At 34.8% G+C, this 22,975-nt stretch overlaps 3 protein-coding genes across 7 annotated transcripts; all 3 read left to right on the forward strand.

Annotated features, from left to right (window-relative positions):
- The first annotated feature begins 990 nt into the window (after positions 1 to 990).
- LOC132161890 (probable N-acetyl-gamma-glutamyl-phosphate reductase, chloroplastic) lies at positions 991 to 9,306 on the forward strand. Of its 4 annotated transcripts, none has more exons than XM_059572116.1 (15): positions 992 to 1,184; positions 1,307 to 1,363; positions 1,707 to 1,844; positions 2,408 to 2,515; positions 2,709 to 2,795; positions 2,920 to 2,970; positions 3,097 to 3,168; positions 3,934 to 4,053; positions 5,248 to 5,308; positions 5,404 to 5,484; positions 6,949 to 7,028; positions 7,111 to 7,200; positions 7,334 to 7,462; positions 7,555 to 7,700; positions 9,175 to 9,306. In XM_059572116.1, exons 2-14 carry the CDS (start codon positions 1,310 to 1,312, stop codon positions 7,660 to 7,662), a joined length of 1,179 nt encoding a protein of 392 aa, XP_059428099.1. In that variant the 5' UTR covers positions 992 to 1,184; positions 1,307 to 1,309; the 3' UTR covers positions 7,663 to 7,700; positions 9,175 to 9,306. The 4 variants fall into 4 exon arrangements, with proteins under 4 accessions (XP_059428114.1, XP_059428099.1, XP_059428092.1 ...); XM_059572109.1 differs by lacking the exon at positions 9,175 to 9,306 and adding an exon at positions 8,092 to 8,496 and having other exon boundaries at positions 993 to 1,184; XM_059572131.1 differs by lacking the exons at positions 7,334 to 7,462; positions 9,175 to 9,306 and adding an exon at positions 8,092 to 8,496 and having other exon boundaries at positions 991 to 1,184; positions 7,528 to 7,700.
- Positions 9,307 to 10,062: 756 nt separating this feature from the next.
- LOC132186388 (uncharacterized) lies at positions 10,063 to 21,210 on the forward strand. 2 transcript variants are annotated; one of them, XM_059600349.1, is made up of 4 exons: positions 10,063 to 10,347; positions 11,034 to 11,462; positions 12,054 to 12,317; positions 21,157 to 21,210. In XM_059600349.1, exons 1-3 carry the CDS (start codon positions 10,243 to 10,245, stop codon positions 12,288 to 12,290), a joined length of 771 nt encoding a protein of 256 aa, XP_059456332.1. In that variant the 5' UTR covers positions 10,063 to 10,242; the 3' UTR covers positions 12,291 to 12,317; positions 21,157 to 21,210. The 2 variants fall into 2 exon arrangements, with proteins under 2 accessions (XP_059456332.1, XP_059456323.1); XM_059600340.1 differs by lacking the exon at positions 21,157 to 21,210 and adding an exon at positions 13,083 to 13,453 and having other exon boundaries at positions 10,064 to 10,347.
- On the forward strand, positions 16,108 to 17,363 carry LOC132168790 (F-box/LRR-repeat protein At3g59250-like). The gene is made up of 3 exons (XM_059579836.1): positions 16,108 to 16,923; positions 17,012 to 17,238; positions 17,345 to 17,363. The coding sequence occupies exons 1-3, from the start codon at positions 16,108 to 16,110 to the stop codon at positions 17,361 to 17,363; spliced, it is 1,062 nt and encodes a 353-aa protein (XP_059435819.1).
- Positions 21,211 to 22,975: the final 1,765 nt, after the last annotated feature.

A 22,975-nucleotide genomic window follows, 5' to 3' on the forward strand; every position in this document is an offset into this window, starting at 1 on the left:
AATCGGTTTGTTTACTCATAATTTTAATAATTGAACCCTTCAAAGAGTGAACCGTGAGATTGAATTAGTTTTTAATAATTTTATTAATACCTTATGATCTCTCTCTTTATTAACACACGGTTTTTCCTTTTATTTTTACCAGTTTTTAATAATTTCCTTCTTCTATTTTTGTTAATAAATTAAGTGTATAAATGTTTTATGATGTATGTCTTTATTAACTCACGTTTCTCTCTCTCACTTTAAATATGAATGTTAATTCGTTTAGGTTTCTTAAAAAAAAAAAAAAATTAGGGTTTAGGGAATATTTTAAATACCTCATCTCTTTCTTTTTCCCTCTCCACGTCTCTCTCCCTCTCTCTTTCCTCTGCGTCTCTCACTTTCTCTCAGTTTTGTTTCTGCTATAAGCCTACAATAATAATATCACAATAATGGGTTTTCTTCAGTTTAATGTTTTAATTTTTTTTTTTTTTAATTTCCAGTGAGAATAGTTGTATACGCGCCTAAAATATTCTTGTAACTTAAACCCAAAAAGATAATCATGCTAATAATATATATAAATTTTTCTTTTGTATGTCTGCACAAGATATAAAAAGATATTCAAATTAGTAATCTCCCCTTTATTCGGCATGGTCTAGCCTATTAATATTCTTAAAAATGATATCAGCAACATTATCTTCAACATTGTCAACTAAAATCGTCATTCCACGTTGCTTTCATTCAATGGTTTTTCTACGCATTTTTGCTTAACCCCAAGGGCCAAAAGCAAAACCACTTTCAAAGATATATATATATATATATATATATATATATATGAGTGAAGATAGAGAGAACAGACATTATGCACGCCTGTGTTTTTTTAATATTTTTTAATATTAAAATAATATATTTTAATATTATAATTAAAAAAATATATTAAAAAATATTAAAAAACACAGGCGTGATATATATATATAAAAGCAACCCTTCACTACTGAGTCTACTTCCAAAGGTTTATTTTATTTTATTATATTTTATATTTTATATTTTTACTATTTTTACCACTTCCAGATTTTCTAGGGCTTTGCCGTTGGTCTTCTTTAATTGTTCTCTCCGCTTTTACTAACCCAAAAGTACAGTTTATTCTCTCCCAAATCAAACGCTACTCTTCAAATTATTAAGCATCAAATTCTAGGCATCCCATAAAGGTAAAATCTATTTATCCCCACATTTCCGTACATATATGCATGTGTATATATATGTATATCTGTGTTGTGATTAAGATTGTAGGAGCTTGTTTTCTGATTTTGGCCCTCGCTGTTTCGGACAGAAAATGAGCACTGCAACCTTCGGTTCGATTTGTTTTGACACTGGGTGCTTTTGGAAGGTTTGTACAGCTTTCTGTTTGTTTCCCGGGATAATGTAGTAAGAGAAACGAAAATAAATGTTCTAGCTGTTGTTTGAATATCGAAGTACAATGAAGTGATCCCGATACATGCATGTGGCTTATATAAGTCAATTTTTAATTTTAGGTACGAAAAAATGGAAATTTTGTTCCTTTTTCTTTTATCCATTTTCTCGGCAGCCAAACCTGGGAAAAATGTTAAATTCTGTTTTTACGACCTGGGTTTCAGTCTATTACTTGGAAAGTTAATATCTTTGAGAAATTATGGAGTTTGAAGGTTGGGAACTTGAATTTGTGTTTTTTAACGTATGCTATTGAAATGCAGGATGGATCAAAGATTTCAAAGGTTAACAAGCCAAAAGAAGGGAAGATGTTTGTTAAATGTGCTGTGACAAAAACGCAGAAGCCAAACAAGGAAGTTCGGATTGGTGTTCTTGGAGCCAGTGGTTACACTGGTTCTGAGGTATAGTGTTTCACTCACCTCCTCCTAGACATATTTATGCTGGCTCTTTTGTTATTTTCTGTGTCTATGTTATGTCTGTTATGGAGCTAGTTGAAGCTAAAACAGTCAACTTGAAATTATGCTATTGGAGTAAATGAGAGGCTGACCCAGGAGCTTGCTCTTTAATAGTTTTGACTAATGTATGCTGCTAATTTAATATTTAATTTTGGAAGTGTAAGGCCACTGCATAAGCTTTAGTGGCTCTCTCTCTCTCTCTTTCTCGGCATTTATAAGGAAAAGGCAAGTACATACTTCTAATGAAAGATGATATTGATTTATATCAAACTAAATTGTTTAAACATAATCTATTCTGCTAACACAAATAATCATCAAGAAGGAACTTCTGAATTCTTTAAAAAAGATATTACAAAAGTGGGAGAATTTTTTTTTTTGGCAGAATTAACAAATTTACCTCATAATTTGGATGCCTGTATTTGAGATGGGTTAAACAATTTCATAATGTGACTTTAGCCGTTTCCTACTTGTTTTCACTTTGGCAAAATTGAATGATCCTTTTTTCACAGATTGTTCGCTTGTTGGCAAACCATCCGCACTTTGGTATCACTCTGATGACCGCTGACAAAAAAGCTGGCCAATCGATTGGATCAGCATTCCCTCATTTAGTCACACAAGTAAGACTCTTTCTGTAACTGCTCAAAATACATCTTTTGTGTATTTCATGTGGTATGATTGCATTCAGTACCTTTGAGGCTGTAAGTTGGATAATGGAGATTCAAAATAATTTGATGAGAGTGTTTCCTTAATGGCATGGTTTTCAATTCTTTGTCAGGGAAGTACAGTACTTACCTTCCTCTATGTTTGCAGGATTTACCAGATATGGTTTCTGTCAAGGATGCCAACTTTTCTGATGTGGATGCTGTATTTTGTTGTTTGCCACATGGGACCACTCAGGTTTCTTTTAATCCCTTTTCATTGGTTGTTCAACAACCTTGATGAGGGTTTTTGAAATGGAAATGTATTTCTTAGTCTTAAATCTCTTTTTTACTAATTTGTATGATCATCTGTTAATTCACAGGAAATCATAAAAGCCCTTCCCAAGGGTTTGAAGATTGTTGATCTTTCTGCAGTAAGCATTGCATTGGCACTATTTATTCCCTCATTGTCATAGTTGTGTTTAGATGCATCCCATCCCATGGTGAATTCAGAACTGGCTGTTTTGCTTGTGTGAAAGTCTTACATTATGATACCACAGGACTTTCGGCTCCAAAATATATCTGAATATGAAGAATGGTATGGTCAGGCACACAGAGCACCAGATTTGCAGGTAGTGACAGTGTTCTTCTATGTATTTTAAACCTGCCACTCAAAATTAGTGTTGAGATTTTTTGTACCCCTGGATTTTTTTTCCTTCTTCGTGAATGTGATGCATATGAGGGCTGTTCAGTGATGCAAGAATGTGAATCACTTTTCTCTCTCTTCAATTGTACTTGGAAGCCCGGAGCTTAGGTGTCAAAATTAAACTTGTGATTGTACAAATGTTGTTTTCTTAAATTTGGAGGTACTTGTCTTTGACTTGCTTTACCTTATGTTGAATATTGGATGCTGGTCAAGAGAAGTTTGGCTGGTGGTTTTGATTCTCCAGCTCTGTGATATTGAATATTGATAAAAACAGCCTCCTACTTATGGTTTTTCCATACTTGCCGGTTCAATATTTGTTTTTGTGTATGTACATTATTCTAATGAGCTATTTGCAGTGAAGGAGGATGGTCATTCGTAGAATATCTGATCACCCTCTATTGAAAATCTTTTTCTCAACATGAAGTGGGCACTTCTTCATCCTCAATTTTCTTTTGAACTAAATTAAAATCACAGAGGATTCCTCTTGACATAGTTGCCTTCCAAATTTTAACTAACGGGCATGATTAATCTTTTTTCATTAAGTCATCCGTTTTTTTTTTTTCTTTTGTTGTTTGCAAAGGGTATCAGAACATTAAACTCTTGCATCGTCATTCTTGATTTATTTTATTTTTTTACTCATTGCTTTATTCTTCATGTAAATGTAAATGATTAATGCATTGCCTGGATGCAGAAAGAAGCTGTATATGGTTTGACAGAGCTTTTGAGAGAGGAGGTCAAAAGTGCACGTCTAGTTGCTAATCCTGGCTGTTATCCAACATCCGTTCAGCTTCCTCTTGTTCCCTTGATTAAGGTTTGTGTTCATTATTCTGTGTTTACTCCATGTTGTGTGTTGGATGGATCATTGTGTTCTTTGGTGATGGTTAAAATTATGTGCAGTACTTTGATAAGTGTATGCTGAGGTTATTTTAACTGACAAATACATCAGCAACATGTGAGAATTGTACTTGATATTAGCTGCTCGAAATTAAGACTTAAGAATGTATCTCAGAGACAATTGAATTTATACACAGGTTGTAGATATGCTTAGATGTTTCTATGATAACAAGGGAAGAGGTAAATAACATGCTTAGAAGCTCCTCAAGAAAAGAAAGGAAGAAAAAATTATTAATGTACAAAAGATCATTTCAATTGAATTGAATTAATGTACAAAAGATCATTTCAATCATCTCCTTCTGCATTGTGAGGTTGCGTCTGCTCTGTGGAGTGCCTTTTTTGGTCGCTTTGGGTTATCGTGGGTGATGCCTGGTAGGGTCGTCGAGTTGCTGGCTTGTTGGTGGTCTTCAGGCAGGGGGGGGAGTGCTGCGGTCTGGAAGATGGTGCCTACTTGTTTTTTTTGGTGCTTATGGAGAGAGAGAAATAATAGGTGTTTCGAGGACTTGGAGAGGTCCTTTGAGGACATTTTATCCTATTGTTTCCATACTTTGTATCTTTGGACTGTAGCGTTTGTCTTTCCAGTGTCGTTTAGCGTTGATGATTTCCTTGTACGTTTTTCCCCTTCTAGTTAGGTGATCTTCTTTGTATACTCCCAGTGTACTTTGGGGCGCTTTCTTTTAATAAAGTCTGCTGATTACTTATCAAAAAAAAAAATTGAATTGAATAAACTAAATAAATTTTAAGCTTAAGAAAGGAGTTTGAAGATAATCAAATTAGGGATATATTTGATTAATTATTATATGAACCTTGGCTACACTAATTACTCTGATTCTAATGTGAAGTCCATCCTCCAAGTTTAACATATTTGACTGACCTTTGATAATATGGGTGTTTGAAGTATTTTAATAGCACATGGTTTGATATCTTGTTTTAATGGTTTGATATCTTGGACATGGGTGGTGCATTCTTTAGATTATGGCACTGTACTTCCCATTCCAAAAATTAAAGATTTCCAGTTGCTTGGTCACTAACCTGAATCTGGTTAGGGCTCCATTGGTCACTTTTATGCCTTACAGTTTTGATGGTTTTCTGCATGCTTTTTGGTTTGCAGGCTAATCTCATTGAATTTAGGAATATTATTATTGACGCAAAATCTGGTGTGAGTGGAGCAGGTTAGGATTTGTTCACCTTCTTTTTCCCTTGAAAATTCTTTGCTAGGAATTCTCAATGCATTGTTTTATGACTCCTTACCTGGTTTGTCATGTAGGACGTGGCGCCAAGGAGGCAAATTTGTACACTGAAATTTCTGAAGGCATTTACTCTTATGGAATTACCAGGCATCGTCATGGTAAGCTTTTCTTTTGGAATTTGGAATATGCATCTGAAGTATTTAAACATTCATGTCTCACACTTGGAGCACAAGAGACAAATCCTTTTTTGTTAAAAAAAAATTATTGGTGCCTTGTGTTCTATATATATATTTTTGTTGGGGGTGGGGGGGCTTACACTTTATCCACGTGGTGCGGGTTGAGTTCAACTTGCAAATTTGTGGTTGAAAAAGCTGCCTTTTTTACTTTCCAAAAGTTCAATTATATTTGCTTTTGAGTCATGGGTTTAATATATCAGATTCTAATGAGATTGCAATTGTATTTTCTTACCTTTCTTTTTGTGGCACGTGATTTACATATGCGAATTTATTGGTTTTGGTTGGAAAAATATTAAAAGATCTGACATTTTAAATCATAGATTGACAACTCAATTTTGACGTAAAGCATAGGTGGTTGGTATAATACACCCTTTTTTGTTTTTGTTTTTATTTTTCTAATCTACTTCTGTGTTGATTGATCCTAACTTGCTGATTGAGTGCTGATACGTCAGTGCATAGAGATCTATGAGTAAAATGTTAACTGTGAATTAAATTTGTCTTGTAATTCTATTCAGTTGCGGATTTAGACAACCAATCTTGGATTCTTGTACCTTTGGCAGGTCTAGTAGGATAGTTGGTTAGATATTCAGAAAGTATGATATAGGGCAGAAAGAAAAAGAGGAACTGAAGGGATCTACTCCCTTCCCTCCCTCCCCCACATCCCCCCGCCCCAAAAAAAAAAAAAAGAATGGAAAGATTAACAATGGATATTGAAAATAATGATATTATTAATCTATGAAAAACAAGTCGAGTGAAATATGCTAAAGATAAAGAACTGTTATCTGGGCAATCTAAAAGGCATTCATAATTTAATAGGAGAACATGGCCCTTTTGGCGATTATGTATTATGTTCAATGACAAGTGACAGTTAACTGCACGACATTATTTTTGCTATGCATATGAGTTCTTTTACGGAGTTAGATTTTGCACTATCTTCCCTTAATTCTGTCACAAATTAATCGGTTCATTCAATTCAAAAATGCCCCAATCAGAGGAAAATTTAAGGATTAATATAAGGGAATGGAGGCTAGTGTGTTCGTTATTGGTACTGTAGATAGAAGATGCTAATATTGCCTTCTTGTTTTTTGAGAAAATATTTGTTGGTTGACTAAAATGAATTCTTCTGGTGAGTGAACTTTAGGTGGCCACCTAATGGGAACACAATAGGTGGAAGTTGCCGGTTGACTTCAATCTTCAGTTTGATGCTTTATGCTTTTGAATTGGCTATCTTGGTTCGCTTTTTATTTATTTGGACGAATCAGAAGTATTTAATTGTTCAGAAGTTTTGATATTACTCTATGAGATAATTAGTGACTTTAAGCACTAGAATGAGTGCCATTCTCTTTATTTGATAGCATGAAGCAGTAACCTTTATATGAATTTCAGTTCCAGAAATTGAACAGGGACTCTCTGAGGCTGCAAATTCAAAAATAACTATCAGTTTCACTCCACACCTAATGCCAATGGTGATAATTACACTGCGTTTAATCTTCTGTAACTCTTTTGTTTACAAAGGACTTATTTTATTATACCTCTTCTGTTTTCTAGAACCGTGGTATGCAATCAACTATATATGTGGAAATGGCTCCTGGTGTAACAATTGACGATTTATACCACCAATTAAAGATCTCTTATGAGGTATATTATTTAACTGTTGTTCAAGCACATGGTTTGATGTGTATATTCTGCTTACTGGCTTATATATATGTTCTCGTCTGCTTATTCTGGTAATCAATGGGATTTTCATATGCCTCTTAATTTTTTGTTGCAGGATGAAGAGTTTGTAGTTTTGTTAGAGAGGGGAGTAGTCCCTCGCACTCATAATGTTCGAGGATCCAATTATTGTTTAATGAATGTCTTTCCAGATCGAATCCCGGGAAGGGCCATAATTGTCTCAGTTGTATGTTTGCATTTATAGATCTATATGTTAAAATTTCTCCATGTCTGTTATATCTATTGTCCTAGGGATCGTCATCAGCTAAGTTCATGCAGATTGATAATCTTGTCAAGGGAGCTTCCGGTCAAGCTTTACAGAATCTGAACGTGATGATGGGATATCCAGAAAATACAGGACTTCTATACCTGCCCTTGTTTCCTTAAGCACTTAATGTTTTCATCTTCAGAAGGAGTTAAAACATGTGAGTCTAAATTCAACACTTCGCTTCTGAAATCTCTTTATCATCATTAAACCCAATGAGGATTGACACATCTTTGTCATTAAACTCGATCACGGTTTGTACAAGTCATAGGCTATCATTTCTTTCCCATATCTTCTCCTTTGTTCTTCAAGCTTCTCATCTTTCTACTCACTGGTACCACCCCTAATGCATAGCAGGGCTTCTAAAACCTCTTATTCTAACTCATATGGAGATGAAAATGCATGTTATAGTTTTGGTCCATATAGATTGCCATATGCTAGGTCTGTGAACTTAGGCTGTGTTTGTTTTGTTCAAGGAAAAAGTGGATTTATTCTGAAATGTGTAATGTGGAACCTTCTCTAAATAAGTGACATTGCTTTGATTGTTGCAGAAAATTATGTTGCGGAATCTCTCTCGGCAAAAGTTGCTTGCTGTTCTGAAGAGTTTTGTAATACAAAAGTTCCATGCTGTTAGAACCATGTCTTTATATCATAAAATAATGTATGGGCTGATTTGATGGCATAATAATATTGCATCACTGTTGGGAGTCAGTTGTTATTTAAACTGATCTTCCATGAGATTGATGGATGAGAGTATCATCAATCTATCTCAAGTGAGCTGTAAGAATCAATTGTGGACAAGCTGAGGGAAATTAAGTTTACGATTGTTTATGTTGTGTCAACAAAAGAAGTAGAAGAAGAGAAGGGTGAAAATGAATGACGCTTGCAGGATGAAACTGAATGTTGTGAACGATTACAGTATTTATTCATTCGAGAAATATTAGGGGTCAATAAGTTCTTTATATTTGAGTCGTATTCTCTTATAAATTCAATAGATAAATCATTAAATTTGTGGAGTTTATCATTGATATATGTGAGATTCACATAAGTTCACAAATCTAATGGTTGATTTGTAAGATGAGATGGGCTAATTATGGGAAAAATATTGACTCCTAGCATTTATTTATTCATAAGCATGGACTTCAGCTGAAGATAACAAAAGTATGCTTTGCACTTGGAATTTACCATCAATCTCTCATTCCGAACAATTTATGCTTCCAATTCATTATTATTAGACTGCAATGAGGGTTATGGGGTCTACTTGTTCTGGGTAGGTGGACTTTGTATCTTAGGTTGTCTGGTCGAAATGGACTTTGTAACTCTTTCTCTTAAGTGGTCATTTAGACAACTTAATAGTATAAACATTTTATTGGTTTTTGTACGAAATATATGATTTGATGGGTATTATTATTGAGTCAACATTTTGCTATATTGTTGGATTTTGTAATACCCCACTTCAACAATCATAGATTAAAATGTGAAACCGAGTGTAATGGGGATAAACCCAATGAAAATACATGGTAACTAAATGGAAATGATATTATGATAATGATTGTGTGATCAATTATGGTTCAAAGGTTCAGGGTAGGAAAGCATTGATGCAAACTTAGAGGTAACCCAATTGTTGAATGCAGATTATGCAGCAGGCCAGTTAGTAACCGCCATGACGAACGCTCGCATAAGGAAAAATGTTGCTCATTTGGAGAGTTCAACAGACATGGGTTTCTCTTTTTTGAGTTGGATATTAGGTTATTTTATGAATGCTCATACAACACTTGGAATTATTCCATTATGTACTTGCACATGACTTGGAATTTTGAATCTGAATGTGTAATGTTAGTAAAGAATTTGTTTAGTATAGAACTATCTTCTAGTGATGATGTGTTTATTGTAATGATTTTTAGTAAATACTTTGATTGTAATTATTAGTGTTGGTAGAATATCATATGTTTCCGCTCTTTAGTAGTGAAGAGTAGAGATTTCTTTGAGACTTATTTACCGGGTAAATAGGTTCGGGGAGGTGCTTATAAGTTAATTACGAATTAATTTCTCAGAGCGTTACAATTTTTTTGTTGTGTTAAAATTAGGGTTAATTGGGAAAGAAAATTACAAATTGTACTTTTCACATCCTCAACGGACATGTCATTTTTAAAAAGTTTGAAGGAAAACTGTCCTTATTATATGACTTGAGAAAATTAATCCTAATATTATAATAGAAATAATCGCATTCTCGTTAGTATTGTTGTGATGAAAAAATAAAAAATTAAAAAATTAAAAAGAGAGAGGAAGTTATATAATATATTATAAACAAGAAGATGAAAAGCAACAAATATTTATTATAATATTTTTTATAAACATTTGTCTCTTCTCAAAAACAAAGAGATTCAAGATTATCAAAAGAAAATATATATATATAATTCTTAAAAAAATCCCCAAAAATCTAGAATCCTTCTCTAAAAGGCTCTTAAAATGAAATAAAACCAAATATTAGATGCAGGTGCACAAGTGCTCACACAATGACGCCAGTACCTAATCATTGCTCTACCACCTTAAACCCTCCGACTCCAACTTTTTCCGTAGGGACTGTTGGGACTCCAAAAGGGTTTCAAGATCTTATCCTCCAAGACTCTGTCATGGCGCTTTGAGCGAACCCATCACTTTAACTTTCTGTATTTGCCAAAAGGTTTTCTTGTTTATCAGAAATGACAACCCCATATCCCTCACATTTGTTATCTGCTTCCACTCATCTCCAAGCTTCCACTAGAATGGCTCTCAGAATTCACTCTCCTTGCCTTCAGGGGTTCAAGGTAAAGCTTTCTATATATATCTATCTGAATTTTCTTCCGACTTGTGTGTAAAATTAATTATAAAAATTCATAGTATACGGGTTTCTCATATGTTTTGAGGGTCTATTTCTTTACGTTTCTTCCAATGGATGTGTTTGGTTGCTTGGAAAGGTAGATTTTGGTAACGGGTCTAATAAGAGCAAATTAAAATGGGTGTCTTTGGGGTTATCTTTATTTTATTTTTGTTTTGAATTTATCGGGTTTCTTGATTATATATATATATATATATATATATATATATATATTTGAAGTAATTTGATGCATGGATTTTGTTATCATCTTTGGTCTTTTTTTTTTTTCTTATTGGTTTTGAGAGGTAGAGAGAAGAAAAAGAAGAAGAAAAAAAATGAGGATATGATACTTAATAGGTGAGACTGTGGCCTCTAGCAAGTAATTAGTTTAATGAATTTTTTTGTGACAACAAGTTATGTAGTTAGAACTAGTCTGGGTTTTGTTGAAGCTGAATTTCCCAGTCTAGGGTTGATATAATGGCTAAATATGTGGGATGAAGAAATAAATTACTAGCCTCCATGTCTTTCAGCTGAATTTTGGCAGCAATATGAATTTCTTCCTTGAAGCCATCTTAATTAGCAGTTGAACTAGTTAGGACTTAATGCTTTCTTAGTGTAATGAGTTTGTTGTTGCAGGGGTCATTGCAGTATGTTAAAGAGCAGAACTGCAGTGTGAGTGTTAAACCATTTTGGTTATTTCAGAATACTAGGCCCCGGATATCGTGTGCAATAAATATGTCGGCAAACCAGTCAGATGATCCTGGAAAATTGAAATTGAACCACCTAATGGACAAGGCAAGAAAGTTGTGGGACAATTGTCCTCAATCAGTCAAGAGCTTCCCTTGGAGCAGCGCACTGGAGAACTTTGTTCAACTCATCCTCGACCTCATCTTGGCAGTTGTCAAATACCTATGTGTACCCTTACTGGCAGTTACGTCCCTTAGTGAAATGTCTTACTGTGCGCATGAACGGAAGCTTTTTCTTGTCCCTGTTCCACTTCTCATTGGGATTGCTGTTGCTGGGGTCTTGAGAGATACAGCACAGGATCTATCTTCAGTTCTCAAGGTGAAATTGTTTATTTAGCATTAATCAACTATTTTAATTTTCTGACATTAGTTGGGTAGAACATGAGAGTGGTCAATCAAAACCTCTTGTGATTCTTGTTCACATATGGTGAGAAATGGCATCATCTGTTGCATTGTTGCCACATTTACCACATAGTCATGGCACAACCCCCCAAACAAACAATAAGAAAAAAAAAGAAAAGAAAAGAATAGGGTGAGTTCATGGATTCAAGACCCATCAAGCGTGTAACTTACAAAGCGAGATAAAAAAAAAAAAAAATGAAAGAAAAAAAAAAATGAAGAAGAAAAGAGAAAGAGATCATTGAAAGCCAATTAAATAAAATTGACTACAGCAAGCTTTCTCATTATCATTATTTTTCACCACCAATATGAACTCATATTTTTGGTATCATCAAAAGGCGAAATACTCTTTGATGCAATCATTAACGCTTCTCGGTAGTAGGCTTGGTTAGGGTGGATGTTATTCTTTATGAGTGCATTTCAAAATTCTGTTTTTCTATGGACAAGGCAAGTGGAAAGTCTAGTTAGATATTTTGTGTTTGTTATAATTTTTGTTTGGTTTAATTGTCAGGATGCAGAAGTTCCCTGGCATTTGATTGCCATAGCAGCTTTCTTCACATTTCTCAAATTGCTGGGGCCATATTATCCATATTGGGGGAGAATATTTATTCCACACTTTGCAAACGGGGGGTTATGGAGGACTTTGTGGTTTGCATTTTTGTGGTATAGAAGACCCCAAAAAGAATTAACAATCACATCCCAGCAGAATTCCGCCAATGGCAGTCACTCTGAACCAAATGAGCTTTGATTCTTGCAGGCAGAATATATGGATCAGGTATTTGTTACTTGGACTGACAAAAGATGGAGTGAGTATGTTTATGGTGTTTAGACATACCTTGTATCCTCACATGATGCATGGCTCTGCCCTCAAAACACGCATGGGGTAAAACCGAGTAATGCTACAAGTCGCTCTTGTGTCCCTCCAAAGATGATGTGGCTCTTAAAATTACTATTGTGCTTGTGATTGATCATTATTGGATTTTGATCAAATAGTAATTTTAAATGCCACCTCATTTTTTGAGTGACACAAGAGGAACTTATAGAATTACTCAGTAAAACCCCATGCCTCCTCATTTGAGAGGGGAATATATACCAACTAGCTACAAAGGCAAATGGTTTTATTATTGTCGGTCTTCACGTGAGAATTTTTATACTTGCATGCGTTATAATCTTATAATGGAAATTTTTTTTTTTTTTTTTTTGATTAGTACTCTTATAATGGAAATATGCTTGGACAAAATTTATGATTCAAGCTCTTTTAAGAATTGAGATGGTATACGTATCATGTGATAAAAACTTTGGATGATTCATGTTCTTGTTCTATTCTATTTCGGAAGTTTTCTCTCTCAAAAAACAAAAAAACAAAATGTAGGTTGTTCTAAATGTGCTTTCTTAGAGTTTAATGCTTTGTGGAGTTGAGGTTCCTAGGGAAGTAAATGCTTGGGCCTTTTCACTTGTGTTTCCTTTTTCTTTTTTAACTTTTCTTACATAAGCAAACTGCTCAACCTTTTAAAGAAGTCTCCCTTTTGAATTGATACAGGTACCATTTATTTTCACCAATTACATGATTTGATGACGAATCTATTCATCGAAAAGTTGAAGTAGGAAGCCGCTTCTATTTGAAGATTGATGGTGCTTAGGGTGGTCTTGATGATTGCGAGATATAATGGCTGAACTAACAGAGTTTCTGAGTGCACCTTTATGGTTTTATCAATTCTTGCAGGAGGCTTTTGTTGCGGAGTAGAAGAAGTTAATCTTGTTCTTGTTTTGGTGTTTGTATTTTAAAGCATCATGTTGTCCAGTGCTTGAATGCAGATCACATTGACATAACCAGATTTTCATAAATCATATGATAGAGTACATGTAAATTTCTGGCAGAAAGTCGTCAAAGAAAAGGCTTTGGTATTTGGATCTGGCTTCTATGCGCATGTGCTGTTATTTTAATTTATGGTCCGGATTAAGACTCCTATATTTTCAATTTAAACGACGTAGCTTTAAAAAGAATTAGCAAAAGTTTTCTAATCGTGGTTTTTGTTTGTCCTCCTCTTCCTTCTTCACCCACTTCCACTCTCTCTCTCTCTTTCTGCAAATTCTTCATAACCATTTTCATCAAAACAACAATGAAATCACCCCAAATTAATCAAACAAATATCTTAATATTAAGACCCCATAATTTGGCCCTCAAAAGCGAAATCAATCTAAATAAGAATCACCCTCAACCAAAAACCCAAAATCCCTGATTCACAACAAAACTCACAAAATTCCTATTAATCTGCTATCACAACCAAATTTATGAAAAACATTTATAAGGACTTGTAATTTCAAGGATCTCGGTCATTCATTTAAATTGAATGGCTTAGATTGAGTCAAGGTAGCCTTCAAAGAAGAAAAAGAATGACAAACCATACTCGCAAAGGGTGGCCGACCACACCCTCAAGGTTGAGAGGGTGGTCGGCCATTCCTTAGGGTGGTCTACTTACTCCTTAATAACTCATTTAGAAAATAAATGATTGGTCACTCTCTCAAAGAGTATTTGTTCAACTACCTATTAAATTTTTTATTATAATTACGAATGTGACTTATTTCAAGTCATTATTTTGAATGAACGGCTTGGATTGATCCTTGGAGCTATGCTGGCAACACTTTGAATGGAAGGAATTGTAGGACCTCAACCTCAAACCCATCTTTTCACGTAATCCAACAGAATTTAATAGGCTCTCAAATAAGCCTCCAAAGTTTATCAGTTTATCAGGTTCTTGGGGGGTAGATAGCTACAGCTACATATCTCACCATGTTCACCCCCACACTGTGCTGCAATGAGCATGAATGGAAAGCTGCCAGGTAGCTCAATAGAGCAAGTTAAATCAAAGAGTCTCCCTGCAACAAAACCCATAATAATAATAAGCAAAGATAGTATACTAAAAACACTGAGGCTTACTTTCAATTAGTACGTCCAAGATGACTACTTGCTTGTTATATATATATATATATGATGAAAGGAAAGTTTTTTAATTCCCACCACATGGCATGCATTATGCACTATCTGTTTATTTTCTTCACTTTTGCATGTACTACTGCTTGCCGGACGCCGGTCGATTGAGTCCTTAAGAGTTAAGAGCAACCCAACACAAATTCTCAACAGAAAATACAAATAGAACCGAAATCCAATCTCACACATTTGATCAACCACCTACAACCACCTAATCCCAAAACCAAACCCCCAATTCAAAAATCCCAAGAACATAACACTCAAATCATCACCAAATTTGATCATCACTGAAATCCCAAAACCCACCAACTCATCAAACTAAATACCAATTTAAAGAAGGGGAGAAGTTTTTTATCTTGCTGAAAGACCTCTCTCTCTCTCCTGGAAGGACGACAAGGTTTTCTTGGGTTGTTCTTGATTGATTAAACCTTTTTCTCAAATCTGACTTCTTGTTCTTGTATTCATGGAACAACCTACTAAGCGGAAATCTGTGCACAATGCTGATGATGATGGAAGATTCAGCGACCTTCCAGACGAAATTGTTCATCACATTCTTTCTTTCCTCCGGATGAGGGACCTTTCGAGACTAAGCGTGGTGTCAAGAAGACGCCGAGAGTTATGCATATCAAACCCACATTTGGATTTGAGTAACATCGATTTGATCAATTCCGACGAATCAAGCCGATCTCGGTTCAACACAGTGGCGGATCTAGGAATAGAAGTTACCAGGGGCGTAAAAATTTTTTTTTTTTTTTCTCTTTATGTATTATATATATTTTTTATAATACGGTAAATACAATCAAAAAATAAATTATATCATAATATATGTATCACAAATCAAATCAAACTCATCAAATTACCAAAAAAAAAAAAAATCAAAATAACTATTAAAAATCTTCATCTAACGACATCACAAACACATAATAATTTAAACTACTTACGAAATAAACTAAGTACAATTAAATGACTACTAGTGTCTAAGAAAAATGAGTACTTTTAGTGGGCTATTAGCATACGGCTATTTCTTTTAGAAAAGCCTCAAATCTCAAAACATAAATTATATTAGAGTTTAAGCCTACATAAAAGAGACTAGAATCTAAATTTAGCCCCAAAAAAAAAAAAAAAAATCACATTTATCTATAAACTATGACTAGAAACACTAAAAAATTCACCCGCTATCTTTTTTTAATAATAAACTATTATCTATTCTCTCTCCACTAATAAAATATAACTTTATTCTCTCAATCTTTAATAAAAAATAGCCTCATTTCTTTACATAATGGCCATTTAAGGACCAATAGAAGGCTAAGGGTGCCCCTGGTAATTTTTTTTTACCAGGGGCACCCATAAAATTTTGAATGAAAATGCTTAATAAATTTTTTTTAAAAAAAATTTACCAGGAGCGCCTGCCCCCAGGGCGCCCCTGTGTAAATCCGCCACTGGTTCAACAGCTTTGTAGATCGGCTCTCCGCTGCATGCATCGGGTGAAGACCCAAACCTTTCGGCTCCGATGGTCTTTCGTCGGCGGAGACGACGAATACCGGGGGTGGCGACGTGGTTGCAGCATGCAGTAAACATGGGAGATGCAAGAATTAACCTTGAACTAGTCTTTGACCCCGGTAAACCCTTTGACTTGCCACATTGTGTTCTGGGTTGTAATTCCCTAAGGCAGCTCAAGGTTGATGCCGGGGATGGATTTGTCAGATCACCCTCTCCTTATTTTGCTGCTACAAATCTGCAGAGGTTAGAATTACGCCCTGTTCGAATCGAAAAGGGCTGCAATGTTAACCTTGGAAAATTGTTTTCATCTTTCAAGTCCCTCAAGTGTTTGTGGCTCCGTAAAATAAGCGGTGTAAAGAGTATAACATTCACCTGCCCGTCTCTTGAATCATTATTACTTTCGAATTATGATGATGAGCTCTGCAATATTAGCATTCTGCAGGAAAAACTCCAGGATCTTGGTATATCATGGTGTTCAAAATCTGGTGGTAAATCATTGACAATCTCTGCTCCCAATCTCAAAAAGTTTTATTTCGGGGGATCTGCAGTGGATTATTACAATTGTATGAAGGATTTTCCTCATCTGTTTCCTCATCTGTTCAATGCCGAAATGGGTCTTCTTTCATTTCCTACTCATCAAGCTTCTAGCAAGCACATCTTTGATAAGATTCTTCACAGCATACAAAGGGCCAAATGTCTAACCATAAACGAATGTTTTGTTCAGGTTTTACTTGAGCAGGGCTGCTTGCCATTTTTATTTGATAATTTAGAGCATTTAACAGTGAGAAGAAGTTCAAGAGGTGTCCAAGTACTACCATTGCGCTCGCTTCTCAGAGGAATAATTAATCTAAAGCATCTCACCGTATCATGTTTAACTCGGGGCTTTGCTAATGTAAGCTAAAGAGCACTCAATATATATGCTTTTTAACACTATTTTGATAAATTCTCCACATCTTTTAACTTTTTTGTTCTTTTGACAGGTGACAAACTCAATGCCTTCAAGAGAGTTTACATGTAAGATGGGACATTGGGAATCTCAAAATGTCATGTTTACTCGGCAATTGAAAAAAGTAACTATGGAGCTTTTCGATAGAGAGGATGAAGTAGAACTAATAAAGTATTTGCTCAAGAATGCAGAGGAATTGGAAGTGATGGAAATTTTGTATACATCACCGGTGTCATCAGATTTAATTACTGAGATAAGAAAGTACAAGAAACCTTCAACAAAGTTGCATCTATGTTCAACAATATCATACAATAAAATGCGCTGTGTTCATCCTGATCATGATATTTAATTTCCCATGATGTTTCAGATATGATCAGAGAGGGTGATGGACTCCAGCAGAATATATTGGTTCTACTCTGTTTGTTATGTTGTATCATTCCAATAAGTACATGCGGTTCGACTTATTCAAGTTTACAATTTGAAACTATTTTGCTATCTTAGACTGATCACATTTGTCCTTGCATTTGGATCTTGAATCTGCCCCTCAATCGAAGTGGGATAGGAAGAACGCAGAGATTGTTAGACATGAGAGGGGCTTGGTGAAGATGTCTTCGATCTTTTTTATCTTTACTTGAAATGAACCGAATCAATAATGTCTTGGAAGTCACTTTATCCTAAACGAAATTAGAATCTATTTCAACGTGTTTGGTGCGTGCATGGAACATGGGATTAGCGGCAGCGAGATAAGTAGCCTTGAGATTATCACACCATAAAATAGGTGGTTTAGACAAGAAACACCCAATTCTTTGAGAAGTGCCTGAAGGTATTGAAGCTCAACGGTGGTGTTGGCCAAGGCTTGGTATTAGGCCTTGATGCACGGTGGCTGAGTAATTTTTTTTCTACCATTAAAAACGACTATCAGTAACGATCAAAATTTTGTTAATAGTCTCTTATTAGCGTCTACAATTTCGTTAGTAGTCTTTTATTAGCATCAACTTTTGAGAGTCAACGCTAGTAAGCAATTATCGTCTTCGACTTTTGGGTTGCCGCAAATATTGTTGTTGCTAATCACCATTTTTTCTTGTAGTGAGAGTGTTTGCCTCTCTTTGTATTTTTCGTGTACATGGGCTTTTCTTTTCTCTTTCAATAAATTATTATTATGCATAAAAAAATTCTTGTTATGATGTTGCATTTTATTTGTTTAATCTCTTGGCAAGAGCTGCCTCGGGCGGCCAACAAAGTAATGATGTTGTGCCGACTGTAAAGGTGTTTTATCCTAGTTAGAGACTTAATCCTCATGACTATCAAAGTAAATTCCTTCATTAAAGTGTGAAACATTAAACCTTGATAAAATAAAAAACTAAAAAGACATTGTCTACTGCCTTGGAGGCAAGGAAATGTCTGAGAAAAAGAACTATGGGGTGCTGTGCTCTGCGGCAACTCTTCCTGCAGCTTCAGTTGTCGGAATGCTCAAATTCGGGTTTTCTGCAGCACTTACAATCCTATGGAATACATGATGGAGATTACCCAGCTTCGAGCTGATAGGTATGGGAGCCTCTATTCCCATGCGCCGACTAACCAAATCATAATTTTGTTTGGCCATGGGAAACAAGCCCAGATCATATTTAGCTGCCACAATGAGGCGAGGAACCTCAAAGCCAGTATCGTTACCATGACTAGCAACTTCTTCCAGAAACTCAGTTGCTCTCTCCCATGAGAAAGCATTAGAGCTGTCATGAACAAACACAGCTACGTCAAAGCAGCCAAAGATTCTTTATCAAGCAACACTTCACTCACTCCTTCTTCGGGTATCTCTCTCAACACAAGGGTCTTTTTTGCTCCACAAGGTTCATCTACAACGACGTTCACTGCATAATGATCTTCAATTGTTGAAGCATATTCATCAGATTGATGGATGCGAGTATCTCCAATCTATCTCAAGTAAGCTGTAAGAATCAGTTGTGGACAAGCTGTGGGAAATTAAGTTTACGATTGTTTATGTTGCTTCTACAAATGAAGTAGAAGAAGAAGAGAAGGATGAAAATGAATGACGCTTGCAGGATGAAACTGAATGTGTGAACGATGACAGGATTTATTCATTCGAAAAATGGTAGGAGTCAATAAAATTTTTATATTTGTTCATATGCTCTTACAAATTCAACAAATCATTTATTTGATTTGTAGAGTTTACCATTAACTTATATAGAGTTCATATAAGTCCACAAATCTAATAATTCATTTGTAAGATAACATGGGTCAAATATGAAAAAAAAAAAATATTGACCTCTAGCATTTCTCTATTCATAAGCATTGATTGTAGCTGAAGATAACAAAAGTAAGCTTTGCACTTCGAATTTACCGTCAATCTCCCATCCTCAGCAATTTATGCTTCCAAAGCTGGCAGAAAAATAAGTTATAGATTGAGATTCATTATTATTAAACTGCGGAGGGTTACGGGATCCAATTGCTTTGGGCATGTGAGCTATGTAACTTAGGTTGTCTCGACGAAGTGGACTTAATTTGTAACTCCTTTTCTTAAGTGGTTTAAATTTATGTAAAATTCAGACAATCTAATAATAGAAACCTTTTATCAATTATGTTATAACAACCATTTATGAAACAACAAGTGATCATGCAAAGCTTCTTGCCGATTAGAATCTGATTCATTGACTTTGCAATTGGTGACAAATGATTATTCATCATAAAGAAAAAATAATTCCATAATTGGCTTAAACCTTATGTAGAGTAACCACTAACCACGGCAAAACATAAGTGACTAAAAATTCTGTTGGCCTTAATTTAAGGGTAAGCGGGGGTATTTACTATTTAGCCAAGATGTGCCTTTTTTGGGGAGCTTTGGGAATTGGAGCACTTATTTTAATAATATTATTATGGGAAAAATCAACTTTACCCTCCTAAAGTTTCATGAGTTTTTCAATTTGAATCCCAAAATTTAAAAATGGATAATGTACTCCCTAATGTTTCAAAAATTTTCAATTTAAACCTGCCGTTACTAATTTCCGTCAAATTTTGACGAAAATCTATGAAATTACGTAATTACCCTCAGGCTTTTTTTAAAAAAAAAAAAAATTTCCATCCAATTTAACAGAAATTAGTAACGGAAGATTTAAATTGAAAATTTTTTAAACATTAGTGGGGTATAGCTAATTTTTAAACTTTGGGATTCAAATTGAAAAACTTTTGAAACTTCAGGAAGGTAAAGTGAATTTTTGCCTATTATTATTTTGAGTTGACCTATTTTTTGAAGGATTTAATGAAAAGCCCTAAGGAAGGGTGTTAAGTGAAAGTACTTGGTAAATTAGTAGGGGACACTGCAACTTTTTTAAAGTTTAGGGAAATATTAAAAATTGAATGATAGTTTAAAAGAGTAAGTGTAGTTTCTCTCGATTCTAATTACATGCTCGCAGTATGTAAAGATATAGTCCTAATTAGTACGAAATATATGGAAATATATGATATGATGGGTATTATTATTGAGTCAACATTTTGCTAAACTATTGGTTTTTGTAATGTGGATCAGGTATTTGTAACTTGGACTGACAAAAGATGGAGCGAGTATGTTTATGGTGTTTAGACATACCTATTACCTTGTATCCTCACATGATGCAGTGGTTCCGCCCTCAAAACACATATGGGGTAAAACCCCATGCCTCCTCATCTGAGAGGGGAATATATATATACCAACTACCTACGAATTAAGGCAAATGGTTTTATTATTGTCATAGAAATGTTTATTTGTGATAAAACTAAGCTCTATTCACTTTCCAAACCAGCCGTTCTCACGTAATACATGAAGAACATTTTTATGCTAGCACATGTTATAATCTTATAATGGAAGTATGCTTGGACAAAATTTATGATTAAAGTTCTGGTAAGAATTGAGATGGTATACGTATCATGTGATAAAAACTTTGGATGATGATTCATGTTTTTGTTCTATCCTATTTCAGAAGTTTTCTCTCTTTCTCTCAAAAAAAACAAAAAAACCAAAATGTTGTAAATGTGCTTTCTTAGAGTTTAACGCTTTGTGGAGTTGAGGTTCCTAGGGAAGTAAATGCTTGGGCCTTTTCACTTGTGTTTCCTTCTTCTTTTTGTACTTTTCTTACATAAGCAAACTGCTCAACCTTTTAAAGAAGTCTCCCTTTTGAATTGATACAGGTACCATTTATTTTCACCAATTACACGATTTGATAACGAATCTATTCATCAAAAAGTTTAAGTTGGAAGCAGCTTCTATTTCAAGATTGATGGTGCTTAGGGTACTGGTCTTGATGATTGCGAGATATAATGGCTGAACTAACAGAGTTTCTGAGTGCACCTTTTTGTGTTTATCAATTGTTGCGGGAGTAGAATAATTATAAGTTAATCTTATTCTTGTTTTGGTGTTTGCATTTTAAAGAATCATAAATCATATAATAGAGTACATGTAAAAATTTTGGAGGCTATTTACTTATCAAAAAAAAAATTTGTTGAGGCTCTTTTGTCACAAACTGACCCCATACTTGGTTTAAGTATAAGGGAAATTATATATAAACTCCTTAAGTCAACGCGTCTTCATTAAAAACTCCCTAAGTGTTTTTTTTCAAAATTTAGTCCCTGGGTTAATCGAAACTACAATAAACTTCCTACCGTCAACAAATTTTAACAGTCGTTAGGACCACTCAAAACTCCCCGTTTTACCTAATTAAAATATTAATTTTTTATTAATTTAATTTTAAAAAATTAAATCTAAAAAAAAAAATAAAAAATTGAAGGGGCCCAACTCTCTCCCTAAGTGTTTTTTTTTCAAAAAATTCTAGTTCCCTGGTCAATCAAACTACAATAAACTCTTTCTACCGTCAAAAATTTTAACAAAATTGCTAGAACTCACTCAAAAACTCCTTTTACTCCATTAAATATTAATTTTTTTTATTAATTTAATTTTAAAAAAATTAAATCAAAAAAAAAAAAATTGGAAGGACCACCCCTTCGCTGCTGGAAAACTCCCCTCATAGGGTGGCCATAAGCCACCTAAACCCTGGGGGTGGCTCAAGGTTCCAAATCCTCTACTAGGTGGCCGCGAAGTTCTATTAGGAAAGGGGTGGCAACGAAAATAATTCCCAAACCACCCAATCTGCAAATACCCTTCAATTTTTTTTTTTTTTTTTTTTTTAGATTTAATTTTAAATTAAATTAATAAAAAAATTAATATTTTAATCAGGTAAAACGGGAAGTTTTGAGTTGCCCTAACGGTTGTTAAAAAATTTTGACAGTAGGGAGTTTATTGTAGTTTCGATTGACCTAGGGAAAAAATTTTCGAAAAAAAAACACCTAAAGAGTTTTTAATGAAGGGGCGTTGACCTAAGGAGTTTATATATAATTTCCCTAAGTATAAACTTAGGTAATTTAATGTAATTGCTGCTTGATGTTTTTCATTGTTGCACTGTGAATTTATACAAGAGTTTGTGTAATTACAAAGGGAAATATAAATACAAGTTTAATGAGAATGATTTGATTTTCCTTTCTTGGTAATCACTAGCTGTTGCTTGATCTTTGCCCTATTGAGTGTATAGCCGTTGCTTGAGTTTCCATGCGAGGAGTGGTTTCTTGGTGGTCACGATCTTTCCTTGTTGAAGATGTAACCGTTGTGGTTGTTTCCTTGTAAGGGTTGCTATATTGAATGGTGATTGGTTCATTATGCCCCCGCAAGCGAGACACGTGATACACAACATTGAGCTTGGTTCTCATGAGAGAGAAAGGTAAGAAGGCTGTTGGTTTTGTAAAAATGTCAGCAAGGTTATCTTTGCTAGAGATAAAGCGCACAGCTAGGGTTTTGGAAGCGACTTTGTCACAAACAAAATGGAAGTCGATTTCAATGTGTTTAATGCGAGCATGGAAAGCGAGATTGGCAGAGAGGTAGGTAGCCCCAACGTTGTCACACCAAAGGGTTGGGGGTTGGGGGAGAAAAATGCCAAGGTCCGAAGCAACAATTGGAGCG

Source organism: Corylus avellana, chromosome ca1, assembly GCF_901000735.1.
Source record: "Corylus avellana chromosome ca1, CavTom2PMs-1.0".
Taxonomy (NCBI): Eukaryota; Viridiplantae; Streptophyta; class Magnoliopsida; order Fagales; family Betulaceae; genus Corylus; species Corylus avellana.

Bases quoted from the DNA above. Each gene is read 5' to 3' on its own strand.
- LOC132161890 (XM_059572116.1), top strand. From the start codon at position 1,310: ATGAGCACTGCAACCTTCGGTTCGATTTGTTTTGACACTGGGTGCTTT. The intron at 2,516-2,708 runs GTAAGACTCTTT...CTATGTTTGCAG, and splicing joins TCCCTCATTTAGTCACACAA to GATTTACCAGATATGGTTTC. The intron at 5,485-6,948 runs GTAAGCTTTTCT...TATGAATTTCAG, and splicing joins AATTACCAGGCATCGTCATG to TTCCAGAAATTGAACAGGGA.
- LOC132186388 (XM_059600349.1), top strand. From the start codon at position 10,243: ATGACAACCCCATATCCCTCACATTTGTTATCTGCTTCCACTCATCTC. The intron at 10,348-11,033 runs GTAAAGCTTTCT...TTGTTGTTGCAG, and splicing joins CTTGCCTTCAGGGGTTCAAG to GGGTCATTGCAGTATGTTAA. The intron at 11,463-12,053 runs GTGAAATTGTTT...TTTAATTGTCAG, and splicing joins ATCTATCTTCAGTTCTCAAG to GATGCAGAAGTTCCCTGGCA.
- LOC132168790 (XM_059579836.1), top strand. From the start codon at position 16,108: ATGGGAGATGCAAGAATTAACCTTGAACTAGTCTTTGACCCCGGTAAA. The intron at 16,924-17,011 runs GTAAGCTAAAGA...TTCTTTTGACAG, and splicing joins TAACTCGGGGCTTTGCTAAT to GTGACAAACTCAATGCCTTC.